The sequence below is a fragment of the Habropoda laboriosa genome, unplaced genomic scaffold, assembly GCF_001263275.1.
Source record: "Habropoda laboriosa isolate 0110345459 unplaced genomic scaffold, ASM126327v1 scaffold68, whole genome shotgun sequence".
NCBI classification, from domain to species: Eukaryota; Metazoa; Arthropoda; class Insecta; order Hymenoptera; family Apidae; genus Habropoda; species Habropoda laboriosa.
The window spans coordinates 625,218-639,972 of record NW_017100195.1 but is presented as its reverse complement, the minus strand read 5'-3'; the positions used below and the strand labels follow the sequence as shown (position 1 = coordinate 639,972).

At 37.0% G+C, this 14,755-nt stretch overlaps 1 protein-coding gene across 1 annotated transcript in view; it reads left to right on the top strand.

Annotated features, from left to right (window-relative positions):
• LOC108570316 overlaps positions 1-14,755 on the top strand; it is a 208,039-nt gene that overhangs the window by 114,661 nt on the left and 78,623 nt on the right. Inside the window, exon 4 of the mRNA XM_017932154.1 lies at positions 13,141-13,290. Within this exon, the coding sequence (XP_017787643.1) occupies positions 13,141-13,290 (150 nt within the window). The remainder of the gene's footprint in view (positions 1-13,140; positions 13,291-14,755) is intronic.

Genomic DNA, 14,755 nt, shown 5'->3' with positions numbered 1-14,755 from the left:
GCCAGGGAAGAAAGTGCACTCGCACGCTGAATGCACCGTAATGCACACGTTGTATAAAAGATTCAATGTGAGGAGAAAATTCTGTCTAGACACGTTGTTATTGTTGAAAGTGTATGAATAACTTGTGCAGAATGTTGAAATTCAGCGGAAAACGAAACCGTGTACAAATATCGCTCGAAACTGGTATGAATGGCATTCAGATGGATGCAGGTTTTGTTTCGACGTGGCTTGAAATTCATTTGGCGAAAGTATCATCGACACAAAGCACCACTTCTCTTTCAACTTCGTTCGCTCATTTCGTATTCGAAGTTTTCGAAGCTTTCGTCACACGCTTGTATATCAGTCGGACGATTCAGATCTGAAATACCGAGAGCACAATTCGTTTTATCCTAAAGGAGACCCGAAATAAGCACATTTTCAGGGAAATTAAAAAGAAAAAATTTTGGTTTCAATTTAACAGACGAAAACATTTGCACGCGTAGATCTACTTTTTCAGAGATTTCAGAGACTTTCGTAGATCGTAATTTTTTATTCGGAAGTCTAGGAAAATTTTAGAAAATAAAGATTATAGGCAACGATGGTGAATGATAGTCAACATAAATATTATTATTTGTGACTCGTGACACGATGTGAAATATGTTTCCCGCAGTGTGTTTAAAAATTGAAGAAATACTGTTTTCGTTTACGAGGCTCGTTCATTGAGAATCTCTCGTTTTACCAAAAGGTACGCATAAAAAACAAATGAACCGATGTCGAGCACAGCGTGAAAAAGCTCGAGTAATAATGGTCAAGGAGTGTGCGCGCACGAGCACAGCTCCAAGTCCCTTTTCAAGGCGAAGCCGTTTTTCCACGCGGCACTTACCGATGCCTTTTTACGGAGACGTCGAACATTAGCCCAGTTGAACGCGAAAAGCACGCGATGTCGATGCAGCTTGAGAAGGATTCTTTGCTCGCGTTACTGTAAATGCCGCAGAATCGCAAAAAATCCTCGTTCGACACAGTTCCGTTGATGAACATCGTTTGGATCGCGGTTTGTCTTACCTGAGAAACGTACCTCGAAGACGTAACAGAGCGTGTAATTTTCTTCGGCGACTCTTCGTTTCGGAATACAAGAAACGAAGAGGTGAAATATCGATTGGGCGAAGAATAGAAATATTGAAATTCGGAACGTTAAAATTTAAATTATCGAAGTGAAGAATCAAATTTAAAGTGCTCCTTGAAATATTCAAATTCGAGGTACACAAATTTAAATAGTCACATTGAAATTACGAGAAGTCAGCCAATCAGATTCGACGTATTTAAATTTAAATAGTCAAATCGAATTAGGAAATTCAGCCAATCGGACTTGAACCGTTTAAATTTGAACATTAAAATTCAAATGATCAAATGCAGCTAATCAAAGGGAAATTTGCAAATGTAAATCCGGAAAAAGTTATATTTATTTCTCACATTGGGAACTTTTAACATTGCTACCTGATCATGGAAAAGCGTTCCCTTTTACGGTATGTGATAAAAGAAGAAATAATCATAACGTACGAAAGAGAAAAATAAAAACGTGAGAAATAATTTTTCCCCGGTGCAGACACAAGCTTATCCGTTCCCAGCTTCAGATGAATTTAATGCAACGTGTAGCCAGTGATTTCATCCTTGATTTGAAAAGAACAAAATGTGTTCGATATAGATGACGCTTTTCATTTTCGAGTCGTACCGCAACTCTATGAAAGCTTTCTTGTCTTGTGTACACAAACATGCAACGATATGCACACATTTTATTCCACCGAGGATTGGAATAAATTTCATACTTTCCCTGGAATTAAAAAAAAAATCGCGATATTAATGTCGCGTGAAACATGAAAGATTTAAAAATGATACATCGGTAATTTGTTAGTTCGTACTTCTCATTCGTACATATCACAATTTTTATCTACATTCCTTTCCATTCACCTTCTGCTCTAACAGAGATACCAAATTACCATAATTCCAGCTCTAAATTAAAATTCACAATTGTCAGAATTTTTCATTCTTCCACTCTCCGTCACTTTCGTTCCATTTTAAGCAAACTTCTATGTTACTGATATTCCAAACTACAACCAATTTAAAAAACACTCGCAAACATTCTTATCATTTTCACTCTTCTCTCCGTATGTCACGTTAACTCTTTGCGCTCGTATTTTCCGTAGACGTGGTAGTCGGAACTATTTTTTAGTGCTCAGTCAATCATTGCCTAAACAACGTATAAATTTTATTCCAACGAGTTTGTTTAATCTGTGTGCGTATTACTTTTTCCCCGTTTCTGCAGGCAAACGGTCTACAGAGCGTTCAGAAGGTAAAAATATTTTTCCAGGAATATCCCAAATTTCGACCGCAAAGAGTTAATCTCCGAAAAAGTATAATCTACTCTCCGAAATTTCAAAATAGAAAGCTGAAAACTCCAGATATACGCGTCTCATAATTATACTCGGTATTCCCTGAAAATCTTCATTTCCCGCTTCTTTCTCCGGCAGCATTTTTATTTTAATCGAAACCCTAAGTCCCCGCGATGATGAACGAGCGGGAAGCGCGAGCCATCCGGATGCGGCGCGTTAACACGGTAAATAACAAGGCAGGCGCAAGAGGTGAGCACCGGATCGTCCATGGGGCGTAAAACGCGGAACGGAAAGAATTACTGCGTCCTCCGGCAAAAATTACTTGGGGCTTGTTACTGCAACAGGTTGTCGCCGCCGTATTGTGGATGCACGGATCCGTATGGCTGCGTTTCTACGTCGTTAATATATGTACATATTTTACCAGCCGGTGCAATAAACACGCCGCCCCGTTTTACGATCTCGTCGCAACGTTGCGTCGCGTTACTTCATTTGCCTGGCCTTTCCCGATTCTATCGATAGGGTAGTAAATGCTCGAACCCCCGATCGATTCTGGCGTCGTGGACGTCTTAAGCGTCACTTACACACCGACGACTCCCCGGACTAATAGAATTCCGAGGAATTCGAAAAAAGAGGAAGAAAGAGGCGAGAGAGAGAGAGAGACGGCTAAGATGTGTCTACGAATTTTCTTCAGGTGGAATTTTAATTTGTGCGAGAAATTCTCCTCGTCGACGGAATCGGGAAATTCCTTTGCGATCTGATTCGTGATTCTGAGGATAGTATGTGCTTTATTTCGTGTCGAGATCATTTTACAGATGGAAAATATCGTTGGTAAATTGGTGTGTTTAAATGTTTATAATTTGAACGATGAGAAGGTAGATTTTGTTAAACGTCACTCGAGGGAATTTCGTTGAAAGGAATTTAGCAATTAGCGAAATGTTAATTAATTGTGAATAGAGAAGTGACTTGCTGCGTTTCATTCGTTGCTTCAAGAATATTATGGTGAAATGAAATAACAATGGATGCTTAAGTAGCTAGATAAGAAATTCTAGAATATACACGGTCTCTTACATTAATTAGCTAAAACTTCATTGAAATAGCTTCTTCAGAGAGTCTATGAGACCCTTTGTAAGAACCTCGCCGTAAATTCCGTGCTAGCTCGAAGTTAAACAAATTCTTCGTTCATAGTTAATGGTTTCGTTAGCAGAGTTCCGAGATACAATGCTTCTAAATACGTTATGCGTGTAATGCTATCGCGGCCATACTTGTGTAGCTTGTGCTGGTGACATCCGAGTACCCAGGCAATTAAATCATTTCAAAGGACGTTCAACTGTGCTACCTGCATTAATCAAACAGCACTAAGGAGACATGTTCGTGCGTATTAAGCTGCTGCCTGTGCCTTGACTCTGTTTCGTGAAAGACCGTATTATTAACAGTCAAAGATATTCGTTGAATTGTGAAATTTTGCACGATATGCAAAATAATTGGTGAATTTTAGCGGAAAATTTTGTGTTAAGTAGAAGATATGATTGATTCGTAGAATTTCTTTTTATTCTCTCGGAACTCATTTTGCGGTGACAGAAAGAATTTGACAATTTGAAATTTTTGTAAAGCAGTCTATGTGTAATTATTTGGACAACAGTGCAATATTATTTATCGAAGGAATTAATTTTGATTTTTCACTTTTGGAAGTGAAGATTTATCAAAATCACACTTAGAGCTCCTCGAAAAATTTGAATTTTAATCCACTCGATATTTTTCTGTCACATCGTAAGCCAATTTCTCTATTAGAAACTCTAATAAAACAGCGAACGTTATCTCACGAAAATTTATCTACCGAAAACCTGTATTTCAACTATCGTTCACATTTTTTTCAGACCATCTATCACTTCCACGTAACTTTCATAAATGTCAAAGTTCCAGTTTTGACGTGTCAACCTAAACTTCACGCAATTCTTGTTAAGTTACCGTTGAAAACTCTAAAAGTTCTTATCAGACACCAATCAAGACAAACGTGACATTTCAAACCGACGTTTAATATCACACGACTTAATAATTACCAGACACACAAAGCTATTATAACACCGTGTTCAATTTTTTAATGCTTCGTGGCGCACGGGAAAACATCGGAGCCAAGGAAACAACGATAATCGAGCCTGGAGTCGCACCGAGTTGAATAAAAAAAAAAATACACAAAACGGTCGAACGAGTGCCGATCGATCTATCGATTTTCGTTGGATCGAATCGATCACGATCTTCTCTATCTAAGAAAAAAGGGCTCGAGTGGATCGATGAAACGCGTCAGCCGCGCCGACGAAAATCCGCGTTACGTGCCGTAAGCGTGGAAATTGCTTTTGCCAGATTAATGTCACCATGCTCAACACCCTGAATCGCCGTTTAATTAAATAAACGACATCGAACAGAAGTGTTTTCGCCCGCGCTGGGGAACGGTTTCGCGCGTGTCACCAGCTGGACACTGAATGATTGTCATTAGGTTTAATTATCTGACGATTAGATTAATCATTGATCGTTAAGAAAAATCTGTGTTTGGGTGGAGCGTGTATATTACGTGTTTAAAGTTTCGAAATTAAGCCGTGATTACCGTGACAACGTAACAGCGTGTTTGTTAACGATACAACGAGTGCGATACACGGTAGATTTGCTTCAAATTTTTAGACGAATATTGTAACTTTTTGCACAAACTTCTCTCAACTTCGCTCAAGTCTTTCGGTTTCATTTCAAATCTCGCTCGCGTGTTTTGCATTCGAACGATATGAAATTGTAATTTCATGAAGATTGAAATTTGCAATGGACAAAGAGGAGGTCAAGGCTCGAAACTCTTATTCTTGTTATCTAACAGTGCAATGAAGAAACTTGGCGGAAGAACGAGATTTCACTTGTACAAGAGAAACGAATGTTTAACAAAAGTGTATCTTTCGCGATAACAGATTGCGTCCATTAATACTTCAATTAAGATTGAAATTCGTTAGAAAGTTGAGAAAGTTTCTTCGTTTCTCTTATGAACGAGAATTAAGGAGAATGCGAGATTTCCAAATAATTTCGACAGGATTAAATTAAATTAAATTAAAATACTTCTCGATAATTGCACGAATCAAATTAATCACAACTACATTTGCAATATTTCGAAAACTCCCAGCCGTTCCTTGTTTTTCATTCGTCTCCCGTTTTTTTAAAAATAAAATTACTCCCAATCAATTTTTTTGCAGTCGCAACACTCGCTGCTAGCTGTTCGCGCCACTGGCAGCTTGTCATTATTGATTTCGCGGGGTCAATACGAACGGCTTTCTGACTTCAATATACTCAGCACCGCATTCTACACGCGTACCCTGTCCATACTGTTTTTTTTTGTCTTTCTCTCTCTCTCTCTCTCTCTCTCTCTCTCTCTCTCTTCTCGTTTTTTTTCCGAGGGGCAACAAGTTATACAGAAAATCCATTAAAACAGTGAACGCTGGCTCCAATATAAAATACTCTGTTTCGCGTCGGCGATCGGGATATCCCGACAGGAATGATTGAAACACTCCAATTTCTTCGCGAATATTTCGCCGTGCATTCACGACGAGTCACCGAGATTATCAGTTACGCTTGCCTCGGTTAATTTCAATTTTGGCATTTTTCCGCCGATGCTTCGTGTCGCGACGATAAAAATATTTACGATTTTTCTTTTATTATTCAGTGTGTTGTTTAGTTATCGTTTGGAATCGGTATCGTTGGAAGCTTGGTTTCCTTTGTGACAAGAAAAATGGAAGCACTGAATGATTAAGAGAGAGACAGGGTCTCATTTGAGATTCGATATCGCAAAATATTGAAAATATTAGAAATTTCGTGAATTGTCCAAATGAAAAATATTCAATTAATATTCGTGTTAGTTTAAAAATACCTTCACACGAAATTGAAGATGGTAGTGAAATATTTTTAGCATAGGCAGAGTGTTTGAAATTGTTATACCACGCGTGTATAAAATCTTTTTGAAAATTTCAATTTTATCAATTTAAATTTATTATAAATTACACTTAAAATTCTGCTGTATTACAAGTGTAATTCGTATTAGACACGTTTATAGGATATTTCACTAGAAGAGTGTGGGCTGGATATTACAACACAAGATTGAATCTATACTTACTCGAGGATATAAATCGGGAAGTGCACGTTAAGGAGTTCTCGTAAAGTGTTTCTCTTTGTTGAGAGGAAGATATAGCTTCGATCCCGATATCGATTGAATTTATCTAATAGACCTTGGGATCGTTTATTCGACGTGTATTTCTTTTCGCTAGCAGCAACCGAGACCCGGCTTGATTTCACCGTTCCTTAAATCTGTCCGGGGGATGAATGGATGCAGGAACTTCTTACCTGAATCAAGATTCAATTCGATGCAACTTCGTCGCTTGCTTCTGTCGCCTGGTGAAAGCTTCATTAATTTCTGTCCGTTAGAGTGGCGATTTATTTGCTCGAATTTAGTCGAAGAAAAAAAAAAATTCAATCAATTGTTTTCGTTTTCAAGAAAAGTGGAATATCGTGTCGTGAAATTGATCGCATTTGCGAATATTCGTGAATTTATAACCGCATATTACGTTACGATACAAAGAAAATTTGAAAATGAACTAATTTCGATTCAGAGTGATCGTATGTAAATACTTGCAAAATAGAGAAAAATATCAGTTTTAAATTGATTCGTCATGAGTAAAAATTATCCCATTTATGTGTCACGGTTTATCATCCTGATACACATTACTCTTGCACTCAATCTCAAACTAAGCCCTATCTATCCTAGAACAAAGCAGCGATGCACGTGTGTAAATGGCGTAACGTGGTCGGTTCGGTAACAAAGAAAAACGTATTAGTCAAATGAAGCACGTTTAGCTAATGACACGATGGCGCAATAAGTGGCACGTGTGTCGTCGAATAGATTTGCAGCCAACACGTGAGGCGCTACATGGCTTTGGCGCACAACGTGACCCGTGAAACGTGTATTCGTCTCGTTGATTCATTGCTTTTCAATTACCATTATCGTTGTACGTCTCATTTTTTTCTCTCACGACGCTTGTAAATTTCTTCGTATTTTTTAACGAACATTTAAGTAAAAATCAACCATCAGTTCCACCATTTTCGTTCTTCTAATTAGGTCTTTCATGCTGTTTTATTTTTGCTCTATTGAAAGCAAAACAATTAAAATAATTTAATAAGGAAGAATAAAAGGATAAAATTATTTTTCTTAAAATTGCTTTGAATTTAATAGGAAAAGAATCATTTTCTTCCTTTTTGTTAAATGAAACTTACGAGAGAGCTCCATAAATTATATAATTGATAAGCAGTAATCTGAAAATTTTTTCTCAAAACGAAATCTTCTCCAGAATGTTCAATTAATTCTCCAAGATTCTTCAAACATTCTTGACACCATAAATAGCTTTGCAACGACTTATAGAATTTCCTGTAGGATCAGTCACGAAACAGAAGTGACCATCCTCGAGATTTTCAAGAATTTCGTTCAATCTCGTTCCAAGAATCTCACGAGAGATTCATATCTCCAAGTGGGTGTACCTGAACTTGCTCTATCTTGTCTTTATTACTGTCATCTCTAGCGATCGGACAAGGGAATCGCAGCTATAGACGTTCGTAGCAGGACACACGTGAAAACTGGAGATTCCATCGGAAGTGGGTCAATCGAAGAGGCAGCTGCCTGCTAGAAAAAGCTTCGTGACCGGTCTATTGTCACTTGAAGTGGTCGGTGTCGAGAGAATTGCCTCTCGCACCCATACCTTCTTTACGCCTTTTTTTCGCGTTCTTCTTGCCAATTAAACCTCCAGACTGGACGTCTCGATCGAACGACTGCGCGACAAGGAACTTCCTGAACTCTCTCTGTGGAATTTCACAAGTTATTGATAGAGCACTGCCTTTGAGGAACCTCGTTGTTACATGCTCGACGAGTTACTTAGGCACTATCTAACTGGCGTGTGAATTCTGATCATCTGCTTGCCTTTAATCTCCCGATCCAAGTTTTTGGTAAATTTGCGGAACAATTTGTTAGGAAATTAAACGTGTGCAATATTTAAAGCTATCTGCTTTTTGGTGTCATTGCTTGTATTTTCGGACAATGGTGTAACGGAGTAGATTCGATTTCGGTACTTTTTGGAAATTGATTTTCGAAGAAATTTAATATCTGTTGCGCAGCGTCGGTTGATTGGTTTTCATTCTCACTGTGCAGTTGCTGTATTTTTTTATTGATAGAGTATAAAGTATTGTTTGATATATTTTTAGTAATATCTTTTAATCGTCGTGAAACTTTATACTTTGCTGCAATATTAGTAACCAGTGTTAAAAATAATGTAATATGGAGTACTTAATTTGAGTATTGAATATTCTTCATTTATACTGAAAAGGATAAAACGTTGTTTTAATTCCATCGTAAAATTTCATTTTCTGCTTCCATTAATATAAATGGCGTTATCTGGGTTTTTAATGAAAAGTGATAATTGCGTAAAATCACTCAACACTTTTATCAAATTTTATCTCCATTCGTCGTTGAAATATTACGGTCATTTGAAATTTAAAATTCTTCTCCATCTTCCACTTCTTCTATGTAGAAACCATATTAAATTTTTTGAAAAATTCCATTTTCGATTCCCCCTAAAAAAATTCTTAGAGAAAATCGAATGTCAAGAATATAACGTAAATAATCATAGTTCGTCGAGAATCCAGGTATCACCACGAAACATTCGACATTCACTTTTAAACTTGAACCTGCATCGGTTTTCATCAACAAACAATCGCTCGAAGAGGCTGTTCTCCTCTGTCGTAATTTTTCTCTAAACCGAGAAGGGCCGTTTCTGTGGCCACGACGGAAGTTCGAAAGGCGGCGAAGAAGAGGCGGCGTAAATCGACGGCTCAATGAAGCAGGCCACAACACTTTGTCTCAGGCGCATAAGTGCACTCGACGACTTTAGAAGCGCGTCGACGAAGGCGGGGAGGCTCACGTGTTGAAAGGCAGCCTTAAGAGAGGCTACCGCAGAAACCACCCTCGAGGCAAACAATGCCGATGTACACCGAATTATACCGCGATGTTTCGAATATTCCTTTGAATCTCCGGCAAATTTATCACTTGGTTCACTTTGGCACTGAAATTCATTTCCCCTTTCTTACTTTACTTTCCCTTGCTTACTTACTTTAATAAGGATTTTTTAAAGGAACACATTACGGTATTTGTCACTCTCTGTTAGAATTACAATTGATCGATAAATTTGAATTTATTGTGATTCTTTATCTTCAAACGATAGCTGTAGAAAAATAATTTCTAACTGGACCATTTTCGAAGAATTACGTCACGTTGCTTTATTTCTAAATTTCACGACAATTTTCGTACTTGTCAAATTTGATTAATCGGGAACCAGGCGAATTTTAGACGCTAATTTATTAAATTCGTTATTTCATTACGTCCTGTTACAGCCAATCCGCGTGTAATTCATTTTTGTTACATGTCTAATGCACGTTTGTAATTGAAAAAGTTTTCCAACAGCTTTCACGCTGGGTTTGTTATATGTTTATAATTGAAGAGGTTTTCCGACAGTTTCGGCGCTGCCACACGTAGAATATGTAACAAATAGTTAATATGCAAAATGCATAGTTTCCCTAAATTCCTGGTGTACATGGAAGCGTTGCGCATAGTTTGAATACCGAAGATAATCATTTTATTTATGATTCAATTACACAGTTTATCGAAATCCATACCCGAGTAGCTGCTCCATATCTTCAGATTATAGCCTCGATTTATCTTCTTTATTGCTTGCTGTCCGGCTTTCTTGAATAGTTTATAGCGCTAACGTGGATGATCCATTAGAACAGGAATTTATCGGTATTTAATTAAGCCATAAATAAAATTCCTTCTCATAATCTAACTGTATTACACTTGCTTGATCTTTTGATCGATCTTCTTTCCATAAATGAATAAAATTCTCTCATTTGTAACATTCGCATCATGAATTTTAACACACTTGCTCGTTTGACAGATCCTTTTTCCACGAATGACATTTTTATCACAGATAATATTCGATGTGTTTAATCAGGAAATCTATAGAATCACTTCCAAAGTTTTCGATACAATACCATTCGCATAGCTTTCGTAATTGATAATACCGAATGCCAGTTATCCATCCGTTAATCACCCAGAAATTGATTTCCCGAAGATGTATCGTCCTCCACGGGAATTCCTGCGCTCAAGATATAGAAACACTCGCGTGTTTGCATTCTGGATCGTTAGGTTTCTATACTTAAGAGCTTCATGCGAATAATTGGTAGCAGGCCAGGTATATTGTTGCCAGATTAGAATGATTCCTAGCTTGCCTGGTAATCGATACTGTGCAATGCTTACATCCAAATTAGCTTTCTGCGAGTGGAATTTATGAGAGAACCATTCGAAGAATTTGCAATAGTTTATCGTTCGTTTCTTTTATTTTCTACAGTAAAAGAAAAAGTAGTCTTAAGACACGAATAAAATATTGAAATATTTCTTATGCAGTTATTAATTCACTTTAATTAATTGATATTAATACCTACAGAAATTTACAGCGAATGATTAAAATCAAACTCTTTTGGAATTTCACAAAAGAAGTTTCTCTGGAAAATCTATTTTGACGAAGTTCAGACCTCTATAAAGTAATTTTCTTTTTTTTCCTTCTTTGGTAGTAATAGACGAGTAATTTAATTAGATGAATTAATGTAATTCATCGAACTTAGGTAGTCGAATTTATTGTATAACCGGTGCTTTATTACGATTCCCAATGGAATTCAAGGGAATGCGCGAGTGGTGCGTCGACCTCGTGCAAGAACACGTGAAAATCCGAGGAATGGCGCAAGTGTGGCACCAATGAGGTTCGCGAAGCGTGTTCGCGACGATCGCGACCGCAAAAACGAACTATCAGCAGCTGGGGAGAACGCCTGATCCGGTTAGGTTCGTTGAAATTCGCAGATACCACGAACCGTAGCAGGTTTTACCGGGATCCAGAACTCCTCGTAAAAACCGTCCCCGTTTGTCTCGACATTTACGCGATTGTCAATGGTTATGTAGTCCCATTGCGACGTATCGCAGTCGATGTTAGTATAATGGTCTCGGGAAATGGAATTTGATTTTCCTCCTATTTCTAGTCTCCCATTTTGGCTGCCTTTTCCTTGTATATTTCAAATCTCCGTATTATTCACTGAAAACGTCAAGGAAATTTATATTTTAACCCGATTACTGAAAATTGGTATTTTTGCAAAGAAATTTTGCAGATAAATAAACCACTTGAGAATATTCTCAACTTATGCAATAACAGATTGACAATGAACGAAAGTATTATTTTTTATTTGTTACTTTCAATCTTAAAGCTGAAAATATTTTGCATTCGTTGAAATTTCAAATTTTACCCTCAATATTCTCGATATCAGAAATAACATTCGTATTTTTATGTTTGAAGTATTTCAACAAAAATTGAAGCCGGAAATATGTAAAAACGAGATTTCGATAATATTGCGTTGTTTTCGCAGGTAATTTAAATATGACAAAGTCGCGAAGGGAGGATTTTCACCTGGAAAATTTTAGTTTTTGCACACTGTTGATTTTTCCCCTGCACTCTTTCGTTGCTTTTCTTCCTATATTTTTATGTAAACTACAGCTACGTGAACAAATGACCATTCGTCGGTGAGGAACGAAAGGAAAACGGAGTTAGAAAGTGGAGTGCGTTTTGTACAGGACCTTTTAGTGGAATCGCGTGTAAGGCTAGCTAGGATACCGTGCTTTAAACGCGGAGGACAGTTGAACTCAGGTCAAAGGTTATATTTATTGAAACAGCACGTTAGGCAATAATTTACGGCAAGTCCATTTCTGTGTCGTCCCTCTAGGGGTGAATTGTAAGAGCTGTCGCCATATCTGTTTTAAGAGCACAACGAATGTGTGTTAAATTAATACAAAAATTTACACTTTATTGTGTCGTATTCATTGGTGCATGTTATTTCTAGAATACACAGCGATCTTATTAAATTTCGACCTCGTCAAACCAGTTTTCGTTTGAGTTGCTACTTGAACATCTGTATCTACAGATTTGTTGGGCATACAAGATGGTATAAACAAACAGTACAAAGCAAGTTTGAAAGGTAACAAACGAATATGAATAGGTGTAAACAGTTTCATAGTTTTTCAGCAGATAAAAGTAGAGAAAAAGAAAATGTAACAAAGACTGTGCAAACAGCAAAGATTGAAACAGTTCATATTTACAGAAGTAGTTAAAAGAAAAAGTCTGTCACCTACAAAATATCGCGACGATATTTCACTTCTTTTAAATCGAGAGTATAAATACAAACATTTCGAAATGAAGATACGATCTTTCTGTTTACGCTCGAGTAATATTTCAACATTTACTTGTTTCCATTCGATAATTATACGTACAATTTGTGGTGAAAAATTTACGACTTATGTTTTGCTGGAAACAGAAACACCAGATTTATCAAGTTCCATCTGAAAATGTGAGAATGTTCGTTTCGAACAAACAGGATTAAAGATTTTCCTCGATATTTTTGAACGTTTGACAATTTTGCGCGGGAAGTCGAAAGATTGGAGAGAAAAACGTGGAAGGATTTTTTGAAAGTTTCGAGGTCACGTTCGAATTCGTATTCCTTGGACAAAGTGTCCCGGCGAACTTCTCGAAGATCGGACGAGTAATTACGTTTTATGCGACAATAAAAAAACGGAACTGGAACGGTGAATTTATTAAAAACTTCTTTCTTGTTCCAGACGAGTTCAGAAGCAAAGTTGCTTGCGAGAATGACGTCATCAATCTTGCCTGCCATCCTGGACAGAGGGTTGCCATTTTCAGTGCATCGTTCGGTAGAACGGAGTATGAATCCCTTCAGTGCCCACAACCCCACGACGTGAAAGAAGAAAGTGAGTAAAATTTATGCTGTATGATATATTTTTAAAAACTTTTTTTCCCCTCTCTATAAAACGTCTCTTGTCGTTTTATTTTAATTCCGAGTAAAGGTATGCATTAAGGGTGACTGGAATTTTTCATGGAAATTTGTTCGTCGTATCGATAGCTCTGCATTCGTATTCTTTGTTGAATCATTGAAATTTCATTTGGTTCGAATTGTTCGGAAAATGGTGAAAATTATTCCACGAACGCAGTCCGCTTGTGAAATCATTTTTCAAAAGAGCAGCGGTGCAGTGTGTTTCTGATAAACGATAGGTAATTAATTATATTTGTAAAAATATTTTTAGATATTTTTTGGAACGAATTTTTATTTCGCATTTCGTGTAAAATATAAAAGAACCGTCGACTATCGATGTCTAGGATAGACATTTTACTCTTGGAAAGATATATAAACGCTGTTACGAGTTAACATCTTAATAATTCCCCTAAATATCGTTCTCTGAACCATGAAAACTCCCGAAGGAAAGTAGCAACCGAAAAGATATTCGAAAGTTAGCCGGACCATTAAATGTTTACGCGAGCGTAAAGTTGATGGGTCGCTATTAAAGCGAGTGCACATAGAATATACGGTATAATGGCAGCTTATGAATCTCAGGGAACAACTATGTTTTTCACCAGTTTTATAACAATACCGATAATTTGCTTATAATTTGATTTTACGGTGCGATCGAATGCTCAGACTTAGAATTTTTATAGAAGCCAATTTCTTGGTATTTTGTACTATTCTGTTTAATACCATTCCTCGAGTAATGTTAAAAATTAAAAGATATTAAAATATTTAAAAAAATTAAGACACCTCTGAATTTTACTATTTCTAATATTTTATAAAAATCGAACAAATGATTTTAAAAATATTACAGACAGTATTTACTTATTTTCCAACACAGATTATAGTAAATATTAAAATTAAAGAATCTCACGATCAGAAATAAACGTGAAGAATTAATATAGTATGTCCAGCGCAACAAATAAATACTTCCTGGTTTTTAAGTCTTCACGTTAATGAAGTTTATTAAATTTTTAGTAAAATTTGACATTTTCATATTTCATAAAATTCCTCACACTCTTCCGAGCATCTGTCTTTAAAGACACTAAGAAATTAAGTACCGCACAGGAAGAAGAAGAAACGATCTATAGCAATTGGGTACATCATTTACATTCAGTGGTTGTCTAAATCAATTCGAAGTGCTGGCGTCTGCGGGAGACTTTGCGGGAAACTAGAACAGGAGTCGGGTCGTTATCAACCTTTTCGTGACGCTGTCTAGACGGTATCCTCGTGAGGACCACAGACTCGAAAACATTGAAATGCTATTGGCCACGCATCATTCCCCGTAAAAAGCTCCCCTTATTCGATGCGACCTCGTTAGCCAGCGAAAATCTTTGCTACAGATGTTACTGATTATCGAGGACTCGACTTTT